Source organism: Micromys minutus (genome assembly GCF_963924665.1).
Source record: "Micromys minutus genome assembly, chromosome: 16".
NCBI lineage: Eukaryota > Metazoa > Chordata > Mammalia > Rodentia > Muridae > Micromys > Micromys minutus.
The window spans coordinates 35,426,780-35,451,454 of NC_137985.1; the positions used below are offsets into that span (position 1 = coordinate 35,426,780).

Consider the following 24,675-nt stretch of genomic DNA (forward strand, 5'->3'; position numbering starts at 1 on the left):
ACAACACATTGTCCAAATATGAAATTTAGTATTCCCCATCCAAGTACCACAACAATCAGCAGCTGCTTCCAGCCAGCTAGCTCCTGCTGTGAAGTCCCATTCTCTACAACTATCTACAGCCTGCTATTTCCTGCTTCCCACTTGTCACAGCCTGGATCAGGGGCAGCCAGAGCTGCCTGGTTCTTTCAGGCTTCCACCAAAATGTGCAGTATGTATACCAAATGCCTTTTCTGACCTCATAAACTACATTCTCCTCCACAACTGTATCCAAAGATTTTGTTTAGCTGGCATTGCAAAAATAAAAAAATAATTTTAAAAAAATCTTTAAAAATGTAATAGATGAAACAAAGTCTGGACTTTTATACCATGGAGAATCGCTCTTGTGATACAGTGCCCTGAATGCAGAAGTCTTTAGGGACTCGAACACATCCAAGAGCCTCAAAGTTACCCCAGGTTTTCTAACCAACTAAAAAGCATCCCCTTCCTCACCACCACCAGGTAAATTTGTTCCATGTTCTACTTCTCAGGTCAGAACAGCATATTGCTGGGTCCAAGTGCCCCACACTTCACATGAGAGCAAAGTACCCATCCGCTGTCCATTGGCACAATTTAAGTCTGTTGATTCTGAACACTGTTCCCAGCTGGAAGGGAGGGCCCGGATGGCAGAAGAAGGTGACTAGGATCAGAACTTTGAGGGTCATACCCTGTCCCTAGTTCCCTAGTTCCTTCCTCCCCTGTCTCCTGGTCCACTGTGATGTGAACAGCCTTGTGCAGCCTGTCCCACTGCCATGAGATGACCTGCCACCCTTCCCCAACATCACAACCCAACACCTCTGACACCATGAGCTAAAATAATCCTCCTGTTCCTGTCAGATATTTTGGTCACGGTCATGCCAATGAACTAATCCAAGCTGAAGGAGCTAAGAGACAGGAGACTTTCTTTGTATGCCAGGATTTGCTATATGGCACAACTTACCAAGAGAAGGACTTCACATGTTCCTGAATCATGATCCAGGTCTGACCAAAATCATCTGACTTCCATAGCTGTGGAGACCAAAGTGACAAGAGACGGCCATGATGTGAGAAGAAATGTGTGTCCCATCATACATTGACATCCCCCCCCCCCCCCCGCACCAACTGAAGCCCAGCCCTCCACGGGTACTGTAAAGACCTGCACTCAGGCACATCACAGCAAACAGAGCAGAAGGATGGACAGATCTGTTTTCTAGAGCGGCTGGGAGGAAAACTGCCACGTGTGGGTTGTCTCACTGCTTGCCTGAGAGGGGAGGTGTCAGAACAAGGGACTTGCCTAGCATGTACAAGGCCCAGGGTTCCTTCCCTAGCACTGCAAAAACAAACAAACAAACAAAACACAAAGCAAAAAATGGGGAAACATGGCATGTATCCACTAAGGGACAGATGGAGAGATGACATCCTTGCAAAAGGAGGGCGATCCTGGCACACAGTGGAGACATCTATCCCGGACATTGAAAACACTGTGCTCAGGGAAGTCAGCCAGACACAAAAAGACAATCCGTGTGGCTTCACTTCTCTGAGGGATCCAGGGGGAGCCAAGATCAGAGACTGAAAACACAATGGTGGCCAGCAGGGGTTGGGGGGGGGGGGTGCGGGGAGTAGGGATTTAACATAGGCAGAGTTCCGGAACTGGGTAGTGAGTGTGGCTATTGCGCGCCATAAAAATGTGACCCATATCCGTCAACTGAACATACAAAAAAAAAAGTTAAGGTGGGAAAACGCTCTAAAAAAAGAAATATACACTTAAAAAAAAAAAAAGAATCAAAATACAATCTGTAGACTGTGGGAAGGGCTTGACAGCAGAATATTCATCAGCCATGTAAGAAGCCCTGGGTCTGGTACGGAGCATCAAATAAAATACCTTGGTCACTTCAGCTGACTGCAGAGGGCACTGGCTGAGCCCAGAGCACAAAAGATCAACTGAACGTATGAATCTGGTCGGTGAGCAATTAACCAGTTCATCTTTATCAAATCCCCACAACCTATAGACACCAGAGGCTTCCAGGGTCCCTGGCAGAAAGGATTAAGAAGCCTGAGACCAAACCTAACAATAGTCCACCTCTACTGGTAAACTGACCCTGCCCCTAAGCTTAGGTTACTCCCTAAGGCTTGCAAGGGTAAACAGACCTGTATTTTGGTTAAACAACCACAGAGCAAAAGAACTGTTTCAAGGCTCTTCTGAGAGGATACATTCAAGCCTTTCCAGCCAAAACTTATGCAGGACCTGCAGAGCTCACAGGTTTATGCCCCACCAGAATTTGTAACATGACCCACTTGAGCCTTGAGACAAAAATTCTCCACAGGCTCTCCCTCCCCTGTTGGTTCCCTTCAAACTCCATTCAAAGTGGGCGATAAACATCATTCACTTTAGAACTCATGAGCATGCGCAGACACAAAGGGAAAACTATCGGCGTTTGATATACTATTAACGTTTATAATAACTTCAAATGCAAGAGCAGTGTGCCTAAGGTGGGGCCCGGATGAAGCTGAGCAAGAGGCAGGAGGGCCTGGGTTCAATTCCAGTTTGCCCAAAGTCAAACAAAAATGGATGCCTCACAGAACAGAGAAGTCAAACAGGAGTATGCACTAAAGCCACAAAGGAGCTCAGGCTCCAGACTTCTCATGTGACTCTCTCTAATCAAATTTCAGGGCCCCGACTTATTCCAAGGACTTGCAAAGATGCATATACACACCAAGGAGGGCCTGCCTAGTGTTGAAGTCAAAGGACCTGCCAAGTGTTGGGCCCTGGGTGCTGGCAGGGACCAGGAGAGAGTGCCAAGAGAAGTATACCTTTCCTCAGCTGTGGTAAGTGAAATAGTAGCTAAGACGGCTAAGCCAAGAGGCGGGAGGAGGTAAGGTCACGAAAAGGACACGTAATCCACCCAAGCACAGCAGAGGATTTCAAATGATGTACATGTATGTATGCATGCACGCGCGCACACACATACATACATACACACTCCGGTCTGTACTCCAGAAGGCTCTTACCTGCTTGTTGGGGTGGGACCTGTCAAAGCCCAAGAGGAGATTGGAGGCCTTGCTGTGGAGAAGGAGATCAGCTGCTCGGAACGGGATGGAGAAGCCATGGATGGTGCTGCAGAAGTCAAACGTGATCCAAAGGTACTGGGCATAAGCATCTACAAAGATGTACTGCAAGACAGAACAGGCAATCTCAGAGCAGCATCCGGCCAGAGCCACCAGACAGGTCCCCAAACCATGAGCAAGTACCCTGTGTCAGGGCATATGGCACTAATAGGGTTTCATCTTCTTTCTCTATATCGCCTGACAACTAAACGATGCTGCTGGGTGCATTAAACTGGGTTCAGTCAGGATGGGGGCAGGGCAGGGAGATAGCTCAGATGGAAGGTTCATGGTTCCTGCCTTGCACACATCAAGTCGTATGTGTGAACAGTGCCTTCGAGCCAATACCAGAGGTTGTCCCCTGTCCCTCATGTGATACACATGGAAAGGATTGCAGAGACAGACAGGCCAGGTAAGACCACAAAGGAAGCTTGTTTAACCAGGCCATGAGGCTGGCAAACTTTTCTGGTGGGTTTTTTTTTTTTTGTTTGTTTGTTTGTTTTGTTTTGTTTGGTTTGGTTTTCCTTCTCATTGACTTAGCCAACTTGGCTACTCTTGCTCACTGGCAAGCCACTCATAGTCAGAAGGTGGCTACTGGCAGCCAGGACACAGATATCCTTCTTATCAGATTAACTGAACCCAGATGGAACTACCATCCCTCCATACATCCTCTGAGCAGCCATAGGTCACACCTTTCCAGAAAAAAACATTATAATCTCTATATCTAAGATAAGCTCCTCCTCCTCTTCTTCCCCTTCCTCCTCACCCTCCACCTCCTCCTCCTCTCCCTCCTTCTTCCCCTCCTCCTCCCCCTCCTCCTTCTTCTCCTCCTCCACCCTGCTTTTATGCCAGGTGACTGCATGACCCCCAGGAACCAACAGTGCTGCTGAAAGTCACTGTGGGAAGCAGGGACCATGCCTTATTTTACTTCTTCATAGGTCAGTGACTTTAAACAAGTTCTCCTTGGATGGCAACAGCTGCCACCTTGAGACTCGGTGAGGACCAGACTAAGGTAGTACAATCTACCATGTGAATACTGCAGACGCCATCAGCCATATGTCAGGTGTGCTGCAGCCAAAGACCAGAGTCCTTTCCTAGGTGGCAGAGCCTATTTGAGAGGTGGACATGCCCACAGTTAGCCACACCCACAGTGACCGGTGACCCAGATGGACCACTGTGAGAGCCTGTCATTAGAGGTAACAACATAGGAGTGCTCACTGAAGAAGAGTGCTTGGGTATATATATTAGTATGCTTTCTGTTGCCATGGTAAAAAAAAAAAAAAAAGCTTAGGGAGGAAAGGATTTATTTGACTTACACATACATCCCAATCATAAGTCATCACTGAAGAGAGTCAGGGTAGAAACTCAAGCAGGAACAGAGGCAGGAGCAGAGGCTGGAACCATGGAAGAAAGCTGCTATCTAGCTTGCTCCCCATGGCTTGTTCAGTTTGCTTTCTTATACAACCCAGGACCACCTGCCTAGGAATAGCATTGCCACTTATAGCCGGCTGGGCCCTTCTGTATCAACTTATTAATCAATAACATGCCCCGATAGACTTGACCATAGGCCAGTGTGATGGAGGCAAATTCTCAGTAGAGGTTCCCTCTTACCAAACAACTCTAGTTTGTGTCAAGTTGACCAAAACTCACCAGCATAGAAATAACATCTACTGCAGGTCTGGAGGAATGTGACTTTGGGCACAAAGTAGGGTTTGATGACAGGCTCAGAGGCCTAAGAAAAGATTGGAAAACAAACGTGGGAAGTTCAGGAGATGAGACAGGAGCCTGGGGGTGGCAGGAACAGCCATGCTCCCAGAAGAACAAGAGTGGCCCCAAGGACCAGACAATGAATCAGTGCTAGAGTAGAAGGGACCTGGTACCACCCACGACCAATTCTTCACATTCTACAAGGCAGCCAATGTAAGAAAATCAGTCCAAGGACATTTTCCTACATGACAGATGAGCTTCCAGCTTCCAGTCCCTCCCATCAGCCTGCCCATGAGAAGCTGCCCTTCACCAGGCCCCTCCTTCCCTCTTCTCTGCATGTCCCTCCTGTGTTCTTTTTCCTGGACTTCCTCCCCAGCATCTGATGTAAATTTCACACTCTGCAGAAGCCTCATTAAATCTGAGAAAAAAGGTAGTAAATGTTTTGAGAGCAAGAACGACTCTAAGCAAACCCCATGCAATGAAAACAATTATGAACCTAGCAAGAGCATCATAATTTGGCCATGGATGTCTTCTCTAAAAATAGCCCGCCTCCCTGCTCCCAAAGCATCCCGGCTCCTTGGGAAGGTGGTGCTTTTGATCAGAAAGAATTGCTCCAGAAGTCATGCCTTCCTACAATATCACATTTGTAAATGTAAAATACCATAATGATTATGGTAAGCTACATTTTTTTGTTTGTTTGTTTGTTTGGTCTGGTTGTTTTTGAAGAACACTTGCTCCACGATAGGCAGAGAACTAGAAGTTTCCCAGGCTGTGTCTTGTTTAGACTGTTCCTCATTCACAGTGACTCAGTGTTTTGGGTCATCTAGTCACACACCCCCTTTTAATAACGAGGACACTGAAGCTCATGGCAGCTAAATGCCCGAGATGACGCAGGAGCAGAGTCACATCCAGCTGGTGCAGAGCCCAGTTTTTAATAGTCCATCAATCCTCAGTGTTCTCCAAACCAGAGGCAGCATTGCCTGATCTCAAAGCATTTCCCTGTGGGATTTAACTCACTTATGTGCTTCTTCCCCTCAAATGCCCCTCAGGTTTTCCCTGAAAGCTCATCTTCTTTCACCTTCTGTACCCCCTCCCTCTAATGCCCCCATGTTTCTCCCATGACAACCTGGACTTCTATTCTTTGCAGATTCCTCATCCCCACCTCCCTGCTTGGATGCTTAGAGTCTCCTGTCCTTTACCAATGCATTATTTTTCCACACAGCCTCAACCCTGCCTTTACTACTAGATGCTGGATGCTTGCTACAGTTCAGATGTGGTTGGTCCTATCCAGGTTTACAGATTTGAAGTTTTACCCTTGGTGGGGAAATGTTAAGTGGTGATACCATTACGACACAGCTTCTCTGGACTGGGAAGATGAGTCAGTCAACAAAGTACTTGTTGTGCAAGCATGGGGAAGCATCGGATCCTTAGCAACCATGCAAAAAGCCAGGTGTCATGGTTCCTCCCTCCAATCCCATCATCGGGGACCAACAGTGTTTCATTTTCCAGGTATTTCTCTGTTCTTTCTGCTCTAATTCATCACTGATATTAGAAGGAGCCACACTTCCCAACACATTCCTGCCCACCACTCTCAGACTCAAAGATTCTCTCAGTGTTCCCCACAGTCCTCAAGGTGGAAGTCAATCCCTTCTACCTCCAAATGGCAGTCAGGGTGGGCATGCAGAGGATCCTGCACAGATGCCATAAGCCAGCCCCTGGAGTCTCTTCACCCATACCTTCCTCCTACACATAGGGTTCTACCAACTCCGCTCCCACTTCTGACACCAAATGTTACCCTAAGCCCCATTCCTAATCCGCAGCACCCCAGTGGGCCTTGTCACCTCAAATAATCCCCCTGTTCCACCTAGAAACAGGCTTCACTCAGCACCCACAGCATCTCGTACAGCTTGATGCTTGGGCACATGATAGGAAAGAACAGACTGTCCTCCCTTAAGTCTTATGAGGGCTTAAGAGTCTTAAGTCTCTAAATGCCTGGCTGGTAGGGTCCATGGTGAACAACCACATGGAACGGTCAAGGGACCTGACCTACTTGCTGCTTCCTAAATTGAAATCTCAGAAGCATCTCCGCCTACTCTAAGTTCAGCAGCCTGTTTGTAATCTCTTGACATCGCAGAGGTACTTTTGCGAAGATAAAGTAAGTGTACTGGATAGTTCTATATCAATTTGTCCCGAGCTAGAGTCATCAGAGAGGAGGGAGTCTCAATTGAGAAAAATGCCTCCATCAGATGGAGATATAGGCAAACCTATGGAACATTTTCCTAATTAGTGATTGATAGAGGAGGGCCCATCCCATTGTGAATGGTTCCATCTCTGGGCTGGTGGTCCTGGGCTCTATAAGAAAGCAGGCTGGCTGAGCAAGCCATGTGAGCAAGCCAGTAAGCAGCGCTCTCTGTGGTTTCTGCATCAGCTCCTCCCTTCATGTTTCTGGCCCACTTGAGTTCCTGCCCTTACTGTCTCTGATGATGAACTATTATTTGGAACTGTGACTAAGATAAACCCTTTCTTCCCCAGGTTGCTTTGGTCATGGTGTTTCGTCGCAGCCATAGAAACCCTAACCGGAGACAGTAAGTTACAGGCTTTATTTACACAATGGACTTTCTCCAGCTTTGATGCAGGAACCCAGTTATGATGAGTTGGAAGCACAGAGAAGGCAAGCAGGCAAAGAAAGTTTACTACTGTCTCCCTACGTCCACCTGGAAAAGGACTGGACTCATTTGCACTCCTGATAGGGTTAGACTGTAAAAGCCAACCACATCTCCATGGCCCCTGTTGAAGAACCCAGACACCGAAACCAACTGCCGGCATGACTGTGGGTGCCTCCAAGGCTAGGAGGGCTTCCAGATGGCCAGATCAGGGAGCACACACAGGACCAGAAAGCCAGCAACAGAATATGTGCTTGTGCCTCCATCACATGGCAAAGGCAAAGACGATCCTCCCTCCCGTTGTCACCTCAACCCGTTCACATTGTCTCTTCCTGCCGTGCAGGCCTTCCATAGCTGCTGCTGCTAACCACCTGAGACACTCTCAGCCCCACTGGGCATTTTCACATAGGTGATGAGCCTAGGCTCTGCACTGTACTCTTGACACCAAGGCACCCAGCCCTGTGTGGCTTTTCTCAGGGAGCGGTAAGTCTGGTGGGGCAGTATTTGCCTCCCAGGGGACAAAGGTAAAAGGAGCCCCACCAGTACAGTAAATGTCAACACTTCCTTCCGGGGCTATCTGGGGAGTGTGACAGCTTTGTCTGGGGAAGTAGACATGCTAAGAGAAGTCTGCTTGCCTTCCTCCTCCCTCCTTCCCATCCCCCCCCCATCTTCGGCTATAGGTCTCACCTCCAACTGTCATTCAGAAAGGCAACTCCCCCCTGCCACCTAGTCCACATCCCTGACAGCTCCAGAGCATACATGGCGAGCTTACCATGAGAAGCCTGAGATGCACAACCATGCACCTGAACTGTAGACACCCCGCACCCCTACTTCTCCAGGCAATGCTGAAGTCTCTTTACTGTGACCACCATTCAGGTACCCTGCTTCCCTCTTAGCCCAGTGTGTCAGGTGCTCTACCCCTTCCGCAGACCGAATGCTTCAAAAGCTCAAGTCCCCCGTCTGCTGTGAGCGTGTTCACAGGAACTCAGAGCATCCTTCCTGTCTTCAGCATTGTGGTCTGCCAGCTGTGGTCTAATCAGAAACAGGTAGGAAGCTCAGTTCGCCTACATTTGGACCCTAAGCTGGGGAGGGGGGTGCATTCTGGCACTAAAAAGAGGAAGAGTGCAGGGTGGGGAGGAAGGTTTCAAGGCCAGAACTTCAGCCAGAGCTGTGAGATGAGGTGGAGATGTAGCGGCGACAATCATCGGGGAAGCCCAGCTTGGTGACATAGAGAACTATCTAGAAAAAGCAGCCAGCCCCTTAGCATCCTGGATATAGCATCTCGCTTCTTACAATCCCATAAGCTGGCCACTCCCCACCTCTAGAACCCTCAAGACCAGCCTGATTCATCATAAGGTTGGGGCACGAGGGAGAAATGTAGACCAGAGCCAGTTCCACCAATTTCTCCTTTGCTTTCCCCTTGGGAAGTGTATAGCTAACTTTCCATTTTCTTTGAGGTCACCGGGCAAGACTGTTTATTTATCCAGCAGGTACTAGTAACAACTACGCAGGTAAAAAACCACTACCTGGAAACATATCAAGTAAGCACTTCCTCCTAAAGCATGGGTGGCCAGGCCCCCAGGAAGGAGGGAAGGGCAAGTGGGGTGAGGGGGACTGGGAGAGTGGAAAATGACAGGACACCTTCTCCACAAATCCAGCAACTAAAAGGACCCTCCCAGACCCAGCTCCCTCTAGAAAAGGTGTGTTCTGATTGATCAGGGAAACCACATGATGCGTTAATTTTTTTTTTTTTTTTTTAATGCAGCCTCTATTAAGAGACCCAAGGCAACCTAAGAAACCAACAACAAGGCCTTGGAAGGATTCTGTGGCCTTGGCCCAAGTGGGTCCTTTCTGGACAGGCAGAACGCAGCAGCTCCCTTTACCTCAAGAAGCTTTTACTACCTAGAAGAAGCCATGAAATCTCCACCTCTAGAAACATAGGGTCTAATATAACTCCCAGAGCAAAGCGATACCAATGGTAAGGAAGCCTAGTAGGCTGTCAGGTTCCCTTCATGCTCTGCCAGCTCCGTCTGCCTATGGCTCAGGGGAGAGGTCAAGACTTTCTCTGAATACAAATGCCTGGGGCTACTAATCAAAGAGGCAAGGCAACTGGGCTAACAGGAGAAGATATGAGGTATTCATACCGGCTTCTTAGTTTAAGTTCCAAAAAGGATGTGTGTGTGCCCCCGCCCTCCTCCCCCACGCTCTTTCTGTGTGTGTGTGTGTGTGTGTGTGTGTGTGTGTGTGTGTGTGTGAGTGTATGCACACATACACACACACACACACACACACACACACACACACACACACGGTGAAAATGCCAACAAAAGCAATAGTTCAGTAGCCACTCTTGGAGGCCCCAGGATTAGCACTGTGTACCTAGGAAATCCTCCAGCCACCAGTGAGTCAGGCAATTTATTGGTTGGCAGATTTACTGTGGTTGAACCTGCCCTTGTTTGTCCAGAAATCCTGCCTGACCAAGTACTCTCTCTGATTATGCAAAGATCTACCTTGAGAACTGTATTGTCACCAACTCCCAGGTCAGACTGAAAACAGTAGCTGGTGACCCATATTTGCTGCAAAAACAGGCCCAGTGTCCTTCACTGCAGCCATCTTCCCAGAATGCAATGCCCCAAAGCCAGAGCCTCCTTACCCTCTTGTTGTCAGCAGGGCTGTGGTAGAACTGGGAGATCACAGCTTCACTGCTGTTTCCCACGCCAAAGTTCAGCTTCTCTGTAATCTTATTGAATGATTTCCCATAGTCATAGGACACATACACCTGGAACACACAGACGGGGAGAAAGAACACAGGAGTCAGTGAGGTGCTGAACAGAACAGCCTCTACCCGCACCTCCACGTGCTCGCTTCTTACTCCCGATCCTGAAAGCATGGTCCCTTGGGGGAGTCCCTGATATCACAAACTTCTGATGAGCCACATGACCCACAAAGGAGAAGCAGGTGACTTCTGTGGCTGTCCTCAAATTTAGGGTGAGCCAGGGCAATAGAAAGCACGAGAGCTCTGCAGGCACCCCTGCTCCTGGACCACACAGCCCTCTCACAGTGGCAAACACTGTCACTGGGACACCCTCCTCCTGCCAGTTGAAGGGTTCCAGGCCAGACGCAGGCAGAAGGCACTCTGGGAGGAAAAGAACTGGAAATCCATTTTTGCATCTGCTGACATGTCCCCCAAAAGGTAATCAGGACAACTGAATTCTTCATCCTTTGGCCAGGAAGTTGGCATTCCATACCCGAAGAGAGAAACCCACCAACGGCTTCCAGTGAGTGAAAATGGAGAAGGTGCTGAATGATGATGAAACATGCACAGAGGCTATAATGCCAGCAGGCTGGACGGGGAGGCTTGGGGGTACAGCGTCTATCTACAATACACGACCCCCAGCACAAGCGTCTACACATATGCACCATCAGTATCAGAACCCACCAGTGTTTTGTGACTCAATAGCGTGGGAGACCATAGCAACAGCAGCAGGAGCAGCAAGATCCTGGACCCTGCCAACAACTTGCTTTTCCACTGACTCCTAGCTTCTAATAGCATAGTAACCACAGAGATACAACATCAGAACAATGGTCATGTGCACGCTATGCTGCACAGAGGCCATGTTGATCAAGTCACAGGGATGAGCACAGGTCAGCTGCACGGCAGCACTACCGAGAGAGTATAAAATTGCAGAGTCAGCACAGAGAAGACCACAGGGTTTATGAGAGATGAGGGACTTGCCTAGGTATCAGCAGAGGAAGTCAACAGGCGCGGGGGGAGGGGGGGGCTGAAGAGAAGGCCCAGTGGCTAAGCTAAGGGCACTTGCTGCTCTTCCAAAGGAACAGAGTTCAGTTCCCAGCACTCACAGAGAGCTCATAACCAACCACTTAGAACTCCAGCTCCAGGGATCTAATGCCCTCTTCTGGCCTCCACAAGTACCTGCACATGCATAGGTATACACATAAATAAATTAATAATATAATAAACACAAAAGAAAAATATTAAGGGAAAAAAAAAAAAGACCCAGGAGAGAAAAATCCTGACCCAGGCTGTTAGTGATCTGAAAACCACTATTACCTCGGGTCATGAAGAGTAAAATGGAAGTTGTGAGGTATTTGTAACCTAGACTTTACTGTCTGTGAGATATGAAATATTAATATAATCAAGGGATGAAAAACAAACCCGACAGATGAACATCACAATGTTTTTTTTTGTTTTTTTTTTTCAGTTACTTATGGGAAAGGTAATTGAGGGAGGCATGAAAGAAAAACAGCAGGCAGTTTCCAAGGAGAGACTGGCTGGACTCAACCCGGGAGCTGAAGTGTCATCCCCACCCATTTGATTCAACTACAAATAAGCCTTGAGGGTGTAACAGGAGCCAAGTCCAGTGCTGGGCACCAGACACAGATAGACACAAAAGACACGGTCATCAGACAAGGATGGGCCTGTAAACGTGTGAATGCTTGCTTGTTAATGAAACCATGAACATATAGTTAAGGACCGGAGCTTGTACACAGGAAACTGAGAACGAGGGGTCATTACCATTTAATACAGGTCAAGGTGAAAGGAGGCAGGGAATCTCTGCCTCTAACTGGGTGTTCATGGTGCTGGCACGGGGCCAGCTAGCAAGTACCTAGTTCACAGATAACCTGAGCTATCAGTGAAAGACCAAATGGGACCCTCTTACATACTGCTTGCCAAGAATGGCCATGGGCTTCCCAGAAAGGTTGGGAAGCTCAACACTGCAAATGAATGGCTTCTTAAATTGGAAACTAAGCAAGGACCCTTCTAACTCCAAGATGCCGTGAGGTAATAATCCACTGTGAGAGGCACAAACAGGGTCCTGTGTTTACATCAAAGCAGGAAGGTTTAGTGTGCAATGTTCCCTCCTACACATTTGGCCTCGGCCTCTGCGTAGCTCCGGGGTAGCTAGTGCACTCAGCTTAGTCAACAAAGACTTACGTAATGAACAAATGTGATTATAAACCAAAGAATGAGTAAATGGATGTGCAGAATCAATGAACAAAGTGAGCTGAATTAATTGGTGAGTCATGGAGAAGATTCTCAGTATCTGCAGTGGATTGGTTCCAGAGTCCCCATGGATACTAAAATCCGGTGACACACGAGCCTCTGAGAGAAAATAGCAAAGAACCTACACAGATTCTCCCACATACTTGAAACCATCTCTAAACAGCTTACCATATCTCAGATAATATTACATCTTATAATATATGAATGGGTACTTGTTCTTACTGCATTGTTTTAACAATGACAAGGGAGGGGGGGAGTCTGTTGGTGTTCAGAATGGATACAACCTTCTGCCCTCCCATTTTCAGCTCACAACTGGCCGAACCGTGGCCACATAGCTCACAGACACAGCCGATCTGCTGTTACTGTTTCCTTCTGAGATAATAAAACCTAAGCTTCCCAGCTGCAAAGGACTAGCCCAGGGTCACACTGGTAGTCTCTTAAGATGCCAAGCCTGCTTGTCTTTTCTCTCTGCAAGTCACTCTCATGGAGATGGTCCCCTTCTCCATACTAAAGCCAGAAAGTCTAGCTAGAAGGGAGAAGAGACCTAGGCAGGCAGAATACAAAGACGTCCTGAGATTCTTAACAACAGGGCTGTCACGGCACATGTGGTGGTAAAACGCCCGCCTCATGACACCTGCAAACAAGCCGAGCTGTCTCCTGAGTCTTACACTTAATAGAGGTTAAGAGGAAGTTGACAAGAACCCACCCTATCTCAAGACACTCATCAACCTGCCTCGCCATGTCTGGGTTGAACAATTCAAACAAGCTATTTTTATCCTGTCCTTGTAACTTCTTCCCTTCTCTTTGGCCGACATAGAGCATTCTCAGGGCTGAGGTACAGTTATCCCTCCACAGTGATGGCCCACAAAAGGCCTCTGAGGGTTGGGGTAGTGCTAAGTGAGATGGTGGCTTTTCAGTTTCTGTACTGTGCCCCAAATTCTATCTGGGACTGTCTTCGGCTCAGGGCAGCATGATGCCAACTACACTGCCATTACCAGATGAACCTGGGCAGACCACTGAGCTTGCTGTCTGAAGCCTGCACAGGGTTTTCTCTCAGATGCAGGTTTCCCCACTGATTAGTTCATCTCTGACCTCAATATGACACTGTTCCTCAAAGAGAAAAAAGAAAAGAAAAAAAAAAAAAAAACCTAACATCCTAACATTGGAGGGTTACTAAACTGCCCCAAGGTCCCAAGTAGATCATTTCCTTACTCATAAAGATGATCCTTTGAAGTGAATGACGTTCCATGTAGTTCAAAATTATATAATGATAATGGAAGGGAGGAGGAGAAACTGAAATGTCAGAAGGCATCCCCTCCCCTGGCACTGTCCCAAGCCATTTAGAACAGGACTATAGTCTTAGGGAGTGTAACAAATGCCCAGGGAACACTACAGTCTTAGGGGGCATAACAAATGCCCAGGAAAGACACTGGCCAAGACCCTGTCTGAGTGAAGTCTAGGCCTGGCCTAGCAACTCACACCTATAATCCCAGAATGAGAGAGAGGAATGTAAGAAAAAAGGAGGAGTTCAGGGCTAACCTGGACTACATAGTAAGTCCCAGGCCAGCCTGTACTACAATGTGAGAACAAGTCTCCAAGAAAAAAAGCAAAAGAAAGAAAAGACAAATTGCCATAAATTTTTAAAATTAAAAAAGGAATCTGGGTGGTACCTGGCACTGTAGTTTTGAGCAGCTCCCAGAAAACACTCATGCGGATGACCTACAGACCTTGTTTGATCACCGTTCTAGTTTGCTTTCTGATGCTGTCATAAAAAAGCATTGGCCAAGAGTAACGCCTTAGGGAAGAAAAGCTCTGTTTGGCCAATAGGTTATAGCTCAACATCCAGACAAGCCAAAGCAGGAATTCAAAGCAAGAACCTGGAGGAAGGAGGCCATGAAAGAATGCTGCTTACTAGCTTGCTCCCCATGGCTCCCTGAGCATGCCTTTCATACAAACCAGGAACCCTGTCCTAAGGTGGCTCTACCCACAGTGTCCTGGGCTCTCCTACATCAATTATTAATCAAGAAAATGCCCCCACAAAGTAGCCCAGAGGCCAGTCTGACTGTGATTTTTTTTTTCTCTCAGTTGAGGTTCCCTCTTGCCAAATGACTCTAGCATGTATCAAGTTTAGGAAAAAAACTAACCAACAAAGACACCAATGTTTGGGAATCAGGGAGCTGTTTGTTTTTGCAATACTGAGGATCGAACCCAGAACCTTGTATGCCCAAGCAACTATTTCAGTAACACTGTCTGCTGTTACTGAAATTGCACTAGGCTGCTGTATACACAGCATCCAAACCAGAGAACCGAATACAATGGGATCAATAATCATGAACCAGAACATCTAAAGCTGTCAGTCAAAATAAACTTTCCTCCTTATAAGCTGACTGCCTCAAATAGTTTAATATAGTAAAGAAGAAGAAGAAGAAGAAGAAGAAGAAGAAGAAGAAGAAGAAGAAGAAGAAGAAGAAGAAGAAGAAGAAGAAGAAGAAGAAGAAGAAGAAGAAGAAGAAGAAGAAGAAGAAGACAAGGATAATGTAATTATCTAATTATAAATGGCAGAGCTAGGATTCCAGCCCAAGCATTCTGATTACAGAGGTTCTCTGTTCCATTAGCAAGGATGGGAGTTCTGCAATTGGTTCCAGGAGGGAACTAATCATAACATCACACTGGTCCACCCACAAGGAGAATGAGTCTTATTGTTCACAGCATCTCTGGTGGATAAGGTCCCTAGATAGCATTTATGGTCAATTACATTGCACCTGAGTCATTTGTGCCTGCTGAGTCTTTGTGTCTGCTGGTGCTTGGTTGATTATTTGTTTTGGGGGATGGGAGGTACCTTATTTGTTTTTTGAGACAGGAACTCACTCTGTAGCCCAGTTTAGGCTGGAACTAACAATCCCCTTGCCTCAGCCCCTTGAGTGCTAGTATTGTTGCCTATTACGGTGGCACATGAGTACTTTCTGAAATGTATCATCAGAAAGCAAAAATGAAGAACTGGGCAGAGTTGGGATGAAGTGCCCCCCCCCATGCTTCAGTTCTTCATTGCGGAAACAAATCACCTTTGCAGGAGACCATCCTCAGCTAATGATGCCTGATGGCGGTGGTTTGGTTTGGTTTGGCTTTTGCTTAAGAGCAAGCCATCTGGGATCCCAGTATCCAGGCCCAGCCTTGTTTACGTACAGAATACTCCTGACCTCAGCCATCCTCTGCCCTTCAGGCAGGTCCTTACCTGCACACAAGCTCTGTGCCTTCAGATGCGGCCTTTCTGACCCATGCTTCCAGACCTCTTTAAGAAACGTTCAGATGTTCCCTTGCCAGCACCACCGACTCGGCCTCTGAGTCACAGTTTATTTTTGCACTGACTTTTCACATCCGAACATCTCGAACATCTCCTTTTCGGTCTCGGCAGCCAGTTCCTTAATGCAGTTTGTACATGGACAGAGGAACATTCTGCCGTCTGTATTTATTAACTCTGGACATTAAGTTTCCTTTCCATTTAATCTTCTCTCATAGGCCACTGTATAATAATGGCTTCAATAAGCCCTTCAAAACACATAAACATTTCCGCAAAGAGAGAGCTGAGTTGAACAGGCCAGTGATACTTGGGTGGTCAACACTCCTGGTTCACTTAAGACTGAGAGGGTCTCAGATGTGACCTTTCAGTGTTTGGCACAGAAAAACAGGTCTTTCTGGTGATTTTAAGTCAAATCCATGATAGGACCTCCATTTTCATGATGCTGCTCCCCCACTGAATGACCCGTTGTGAATTCATGTGTGTCCTAAGCCCCTTTGCATGTCTAACCAAAATAGAGATGTTGTTAGATATATGGACAGACAGATGATAGATTAGATGATTAGGTTAGATAGACAGACAGACAGACAGATGATAGATTAGACAGAGGTAGGTAGATAGATAAATGATAGGTAGATGATGGATGGATGGATGGATGGATGGATGGATGGATGGATGGATGGATGGAGGGACAGATAGAAAGATAGATGGATATGATAGATGTTAAACAGAAAATGAAGAGATAGATGATACAAGATAGATGATTGACAGATACATAGGAGATATATATAGAGAGAGAGCATAGATTTACATGCAGAAAAAGGAATAGTATATGATGAGCAAAGAAGAAAGAAACTGTCAACAGCTCATCAACCTTGTTGGCATAAGAGAAAAAGAGAAGTTTAACTTGATCTGGACCATCTCCAAGTCGTTCAGCCCTGGAGTCCTGCTCTTTGGCTCTTTGTGGAGCTATCAGTTCAGACCACCTGTGAGTTTTGGAACTATCAAGGCAGACTACCTGTGACTTCACAAAAGCCACCCTACACCGTACGCATCTCCTTGGATGCCTCCACCCTGTGTTCACAAGGGGTGCACTCATTACTTTTCGTATCTCTTCACTGTAGTATAGTTCATACCATCCATCCCCTAACTCCCCGCCATTTTTTCCAACATGACAACCTAGATGATAGGAGGGGGCAGGTCAATGATACCAGGAGGCCCCAGAGCCACACAGATACTCACATCACTGCTCTTGGGCCTGGCCAGTGCCAGGCTGTCTCGGGCTAATGCCACAATCACGTTGCTTTTCTCTCCAGCCCAGTGCACCACCATCTGATTGTGGGAGTCATTCAGACTGACCTGAAAGAGACCAAAGGGAAATAAAGACCCGTGGTGAGTGACAGTCACACACACACACACACACACACACACACACTCCAAATGGAGACTCTTGGTCCTCCTCTGTCACTCACACTCTGAGGTGTGAAGTGTGGGGCCCAGGGAGACTCTTCTTACTTCCCTGCAAACTCTACCATGTGCACCTTCTCCGACCCCGAGAAGAAACACCAACCCCTTCTGCAATCAGTGACCCTGTGGATTTAACCAGACTACAGAAAATCTTCCTGGGATAGCACTACCCAAAGGACTCCTTTGCTTTGTTTCATCTTTGCTGACGTCAGTCCCCAGCTACACTGAACTTACTCTGTTTGTGTGATGTGCACCTGTAAAACTGTAAAGGAAACACTGTTCAAAAGAAATTCCCCATAGGCTAGGAATAGTGGGATAAAGGGGCGCTAGGTGGTTGAGAATGGGCAAGGGAATGAAAGGAATGACTGATCTTTTAAATTCTATATTTGAATACACACACACACACACACACACACACACACACACACACACACACACACGTGCTCATGAGTATACTATAGAGCATGTTTGGAGGTCAGGGAACAGGACAACTTCCTTGGAGTCAAGACCTCCCCGTTCAACCATGTGGGTTCTTCCAGAAATTGAATTTAGGCTAACTGTCTTGGCCACAAGCACCTTCAGTCACTGAGCCATCTGAAGGAATACCTGATGTTCCACAGCACAGTAGGATGGCCATCCTCGGCAACAACAGTTAATCAGATTCAAACTGGAGATTTTAAATCCTCTCAATGCAAAGAAACAACTGACTCTGTCTCTCAGTTCCCTGACCATTACCTGGATGTACTGATTATCTGACCATCACACACACACACACACACACACACACACACACACACACACACACACACATGCTGAAACAGCTTTACACTGCACCCCAGGAACACAAACCCGTGTGTGCCAATTAAAAATAAACATGCAGTCCTGTTTTCGTTCCCCATTCACAGGTGGCAACTCTGGATCCTAATGACCCAGATGCAAGCAGAGAAACAGGGCAGAAAAAGATCGGATCCCTGATTGATGGACAGGCGGGCCACTGATCAGGAACACCCCCTTTGAACTGATCAGAACTGATAGAGATATTGACGACAGAGCTTTCAGGGTGTGTCTGTGAAAACTCAGAAAGGTAAAAGGGGACTAAAGAACCATTCATTCTTTCAGCTCACTCTGACCTCATGGAAAGCTAGCATTGTGACCTTTTTTCTTTTCCCCATTGTGCCTGTGGCTGCATCACTCTGAAAGCATGTGCGTAGTTCACCACGAAAGGACAGACGTCAGCTCCAAGGCTCACTCCAGAACACCTGAGCTCTACATGTCCCTCAACTGATGGGGACACCGACAAGCTCCAGGTGCATCACTGAGAAACAGGACAAGGCCTCTCCAAACCTGCAGAGTAGTCTGAAATAAGCCTAGTCTACCAGCCTCCAGAGCCATCTCAAACCCACAGGCTTGGGGGTGGAGCTTAAGGGGCTCAGCTCCAGGAGAGCCCCGCACCAACACCAGCACTAGGACTAAGGAAAAGTACAAGCTGAGTGAGCCCACACTTCCGGCTGCAGAGCCCTAGCAGAAAACCCACCCCTCCCCACAGCTCCACCCTCTTCCTTTCCCTTCCTCCTCCACCTACTCCATGGGGGTGCTCTCAGATGTCACAAGGGAGAAGAAAAACACCTGGGCCACAAACTTGGCAGCCAGCTCCACCAAGGAGCTAACTAATCTGTAAGGGCCCTGCTTTGCCTTTTAAGCACCTGCATCCAATTTGATCCAAGAACCAAACGTTTAAAACCCCCTGAAGAGAGACCGCTTCAAATAAAAAGACACTTGAGATATACATACATACATGCATACATACATACATAAACACACATATACACATATACTTATCAAAATCTATGTCATTCTGAACTGTACTTCTCATTCCCAGTAGATAAGTCCAGGCAAGCATCAACAGAAATGTGCAAACTAAAAACAAGAAATAAATTAACTAAAAAAAAAAAAAAAAAAAAGGACCAGCTAAGAGATTCCCCCATGCCCTCTCCTGCGCCCCCAGCAACTCAAACGTTCCTGTATCTTTCTCATCTCTTCCCCCTCCCTTCCAACCTAGGCTTCCAGGAAATTCTGATCAGAAGCCCACCAGCACAGATGCCACAGATACTCAGGCTAAAATCCACTCACCTACAAAGCCATCTGCACCCTGGGAACCAGAGAAGAACAAACGAGGCACCTATGTAAATGGCACCCAGAAAGGGGGGTTAGGAACCTAGGAGAATGGCCAGAAGTTCACATGAGGTCTAAGATGAAAAGAGCCATCATGAAACCTGGCCTCAAAGACCTGGGGAAGCCCTCCCTCTGGCAGGTTAACAATCAGAGGACACTTTGAAGAGGTTACAAAGTGTTACAGGATCAGAGTGGGGAAGAGGTCTGACAGCACTTGCTGGGGCTTTGTAGCAGAGGACATAGGTTTTGTTCACTGGCCCTAAGGGATGAGGGATGAAATGGGCACAAAAGGAGGCATCAGAATATTCCAGGGTGTTCTTAGAAAGAGAGCCTCTGAGTGGTAAGCTTGGTAGAGCAGTGTCTTTTTAAATCCTTTCTGTCTGACGTCCCCTTTATTCCTAAGAGCAGACTGGGAAAGGGCAGCCCAGCTAAGGGAAAGGGATGGCTCCCTGGCAAGCAAAGGCTTGTCCAAGGGTCACCAGGCACTCACACAAACAGTTCAGTTCCTTGTCTTGGCAAAGATGTCGAACATACGCAGTCATGAGAATAAGTCCCTGGTGAGTCACCACTACTCTTCAAGGCTGCCCATCCCCCTTCCCCAAAGCACAGGACCCAAATCAGTTGCAGGAATCGATGCACCCCCAAGGACAAGCAAGGCAGCCAGGAGAGGAAGGCAGGCAAGCCATAAATTTTATTAAGGTCATGACACACACTCTCTTTTCCTCCTGTCCATAGCCACACTACAGAGAAAGGCAGGATGCAGTCCCCAGAGGACTGTGACCAAGAAGCCAACAGCTCCGCCCCCCCTCCAGGGCAGCCCACAACACTGAGAACCCACAGATTCCTGTGGCTGGATCCCCTTGGTGATTTCTGGTGTGCTTGGGTCCTTTGCCAGACTCCGTTGCCAGCCCTCCTGGTCACCTGCCCTCTATAGCAGCTGCGGGCTTGGCAGACTGGTTCCACCAGCCTCTCCCATTTAGTTCCACAGGCTGATCTAGGAGACACCAGCCTGCCAGTGGGTGGGAGAAGGTGGGAGTGTGACTTTTCCAGGAACATAACCTTGATGTGTAGTCAGTCATAACCATAACCCCAGGGTGTGAACAACCTTCCTTCTCTCGTCTCTGGCTCACAGGGCATAGCTGGAGCTGATAAATGAGGCACGATTAATTGGGGCCGTAAAGGCAACAGGGAGGAGCTGACTGCCTCTGCTGGGAGGAGGGGGTGGAGATATGATTGCATGCTACAGGGATCTCTCCGAGTAAAACTCCATCTTAGATGACAAACTAAATCTGTAGGCCTGTCACACCTCTGCTAGGCTCATAGGCAAGGATTTAAGAGAACCCCAAGAGGCCACCTGGTCAAGGTTGAAAGCCCTGGAGGTAATTCATTCAGGATCAGACCTCCAGAAGCTTGATACTTACTCTAGTATCAAACCCAGAGGTCACCTGGTCCATAACCAAAACCCTAGAAGCCATGTGGCCCTGGACCAGTATCCCAGGATTCACCTAGTTAAAAAATAGAGACCTAGAGAGCCACTACCCAAGATCAGAAACCCTGTAGGTTCCATCCATAGGTACTTATTTAGAAGACCTAGGAAGGTAACCCACGAATGACCATTTGGAAACCACAGAGAAGTCTATAACTCATTTGGACTATGATGAATCTGGCCTTCCAGGTAGCGAGAAGCAAAGAAAACACTGTGTTGGTGGGTTGAAGAGAAACCAGCAGTCTTTGATGGGGAGGCTGTCTTTTGGAATTTGGCATGGTTGTTCATGAAGACTCTATGCAATGCTAATTCATTGCTTTAATACAATGTGCCAGGCACAAAAGGTCACATGCTGCATGACTCAGTTTATATAAAATATCCTGGGCAGGAAAATCTACAAGGACAAAAAGCAGATGAGTGGCTGCCAGGAAGCTTGGGGAAGAGGAGAGGAGGGAATATCTAATTTTCCTTGGGATGTGGAGAGCGTCATGAACCCGGACAGAGATGACAGACGCACAATGCATGGATGTACCGAATGCCACTGGATTTTCAATGTCTGTTATGTAAATTCCACCTCAGGTAAAAAGCTCCTCAAGTGCAGATCCAATACCTGGGAGCTCCTACTTGTAAGAAGTACTTATTTCCTTTCAGCTCACAGTGAGCCCTGATGCTACCAAAATATGAGTCAAATGAGTCATAATGGAGGCCGGCTGGGGACAGGGTCTCTGGCCAAAGCAATACTTCAAAGTGCTGTAAACAGCGTCTGCCAGAGCACAGCATCCACATCAACCTTGCTGTCCCCAGCTGAAGTGACAGTCACAGGCTCCCAGACCATCAGCCACTGCAGGCTCTCAGCAGTCACCCACTCCTTGACATAGCTCAGAGTCTTTAATATCACCATCCCTTCTGGCCATCTCTCAGTACCTCAGTATGACCTAAGGATCCAAGGGATATGAGGAGGTATCTTAGGGATATGAAGATTCCATTCTTATTATTCAGAGGGGGGACAGGGCAGAGGAGAATCTTCTGTTGTCTACTCCTTGGGCTCTGAGTTGTTAAAAATTGAAGGGAGGAAATGAATCACTAGGTTTGCAAAGGGAGTGTACCACATCCCCGTGAAGTGTGCACTGAGGTCTGCTAGATGCCAGACCCCCAGTAGGCTCTTTACTCATATCTTACCTCTGAGAGCATACCAAGGGCTTCTGGGAGAAATTAGGGTTGCAGGCCTGAAGGCGGGATGAGGGATTGTCAAGAAAGCCACCAAACTCTGTATGGTCTCGGATGCTTACTCTGGAAGATGGAGCCCCTTCGTGGAATGGGCCCCACCTCGCTCCATTCATTTCTTCTGCCATTACCTCCTTCACATTGGCCAAACACAAAGCTGAGCGGGTCCTAGACACCCCCAGCTCAACAGCATCATACCTCCTACATGCTTCTTTCTAGAACACATCTTGAGGTGTTACAAACAAGACGGCCTGCTTCCGTTCTCTGCCTCACTGGCCATGGAATATAACAAAGTGGTGGGGGTGGGGTAGAGGTGGGAGTGGGGGGTTATTGTTGTTTTAACTGAACAGTGATATGAAACCAACACCTTTATCCTTCAACTCTGAGGACTGAGTCAGTACTCCCTGAGTCTCCCCTCCCCCCAACTGACCCAAGTACTTGATAGCACAGGGCCCTCGGAAACCAAAGATGGACTGCCCATGTCCAACAACAAGGTTTTTTTCCAACCAGGCGACCTAAATGTGAGGTATGCAAATCAGCTTCCAGTGTCCCCTTTCCAGACCAAGTCTCCACTATATTTAGAAAGCTCATTACACTCCCTGGACTTCCTACCTCAGGAGAACTGAAATCCAGCGTCTGAGTGATCCCTGAAGACAGCCCTGTCTGTGGGGTCGGCACACTCACCTGACCTCGGAGCTGGCTCAAGATGTGGCCTGTACCCACAGAACTTGCTAACCACTTAGCTGACAAAGTCATGCGGTACATTTTTTATAGATGAGGCAGCAAAAGCATGACCTTGAACTAATACCTGACATTTCATTGCCACCTTCACTAGACCGAGAAGGTTGCCATAGACAGACGGGAAAGAGAAACAGGAAGAAAGTGTTTCCTCCTACCACGCCAGGACAATAACCACATTCTTACTAACTTGCAGGATCATCCCTACCTGTCATTCATTGCCACACACCACACCCTCCAGGTGATCACTGTCACCAGACAGTGGTATGTCTTGTTCCAGGAGCGCTCCAGAGGAAAATGAACCCAGAGAGGAAAAAGCTGTCCCTTCCTTCACTTGTGGCTACGACACTAGAGGAAATATTGGAGCCAGAAGGAAGCTCAGAGAACATCCAGCAACTGCTGGCTGGAGAGACTCTGCTCTGAGGTTTACAGGGAGCATTCCATACTGCCTTTAGATGTGACATACAAACACAGGAAACATCCCCAAAATATACAACCAAAGCCATGGTTCAATGTCTCCTGTGAGGATTTCCCAATAGAACCCAAAGCTATGCACTTACTCCTTTAGAGGTAAGCATCTACCTCTGTAACCCAAGCTGCCCTGAGACTTACAAAGCAGTTCAGGCTGACCTTGAACTATCAATTCCCCTGCTTCAACTTTCCTCAAAGGCATTTCTACTGCTCTCAGGGGGATTCCAGACCACCCACTTTCCCCAAACTCTCTTATTTGGCTCCCACAGCTTTGCTATAAATAGCTGCTTACTTTGCTCATTCAATAAATGTTTATTGAGCATTTACTGTAACCCAGATGCTGTACTAGGTGTTCGGAAAGCACCAGATTTCTCTGTCTTGCCTCACTTCTCTCAAATTAGTAGAGAAAGAAGCACCAAGTAAGGAATTTAATGAGTGCTTAAACTCCAGTTGTCAAACAGAGGCCTTGACTTCACATGGAGAGGACAATGAGGCTTCCTGGAAGAGTTAATAAAACCAGAGATGGGGAGGGAGCAGTTAGGGATGAAAGGCCAGGACAGAATGAGAGGCACACAAACCTAGGAAAGAATAAGGGATAAGGCTCAGGGATCGAAAGAGCCCTAAAATCCACCATCTTCTGGAAAGTTAAAACACCAGTGCAGCCAGAACAGCCTAGGAGAAGAGGGGATTATATGAGAACTATAGGGTTTGGGGAAGGGAGGGGGAGGGAGAGAGGGAAAGAGGGAAAGAGGGAAGGAGGGTGTGGAGGGAAGGAGGGTGGGAGGATGGATGGGAGGGAGGAGGGAGAGAAAGAGAGGGAGGGAGAAAGGGAGAGGAAAAGAAGGGCAAGGGGAGGGAAAGAGGGGAAAAGAGCAAGGGGAGGGAAAAGAGAGAAGGGGGAGGGAGGAAGGAAGGAACAGAGGGACTGAGGGGTGGAGGGAGGAGAACTAGAAAGCAGCTGTGACTCTCAGCTCAGAAGGACCCCCTACGTATTATGTATAAGAGACAATGGTGTCACATAAACTGGAAACAAATCAGAAGCTCAGTTTGAGTCTTGGTCTCCACAATTCACTGGCTGTCTAACCTGGGGAAAGTCGCTTCTCTTTCTGAGCTATAGGATATTCATCTGGGAATGGAGAAGAACAGTAACTCTTCCCAAGTTCACACAGGACTGCTGCAAGAAGCAAACAAGATAAAAACCGCAGATGCGCTTCATAAACCTACACATCTAAAAGTGTCATTTATTTTCTCGTCCCAGTGACTTTCTGCCCAATCTAGCCATTCTTTATAGCATGGCTCCACATAAAAA

General features: G+C 47.5%; 1 protein-coding gene across 1 annotated transcript in view; it reads right to left on the reverse strand.

The window, feature by feature from the left end:
- The window catches only part of SORL1 (sortilin related receptor 1), a 150,385-nt gene that overhangs the window by 116,596 nt on the left and 9,114 nt on the right, over positions 1–24,675 (reverse strand). The window contains exons 2-5 of the mRNA XM_080930526.1: positions 17,051–17,167; positions 10,141–10,266; positions 3,025–3,186; positions 977–1,044 (exon numbers count right to left, since the gene is read on the reverse strand). Coding sequence (XP_080786652.1) covers positions 977–1,044; positions 3,025–3,186; positions 10,141–10,266; positions 17,051–17,167 — 473 coding nt within the window. The remainder of the gene's footprint in view (positions 1–976; positions 1,045–3,024; positions 3,187–10,140; positions 10,267–17,050; positions 17,168–24,675) is intronic.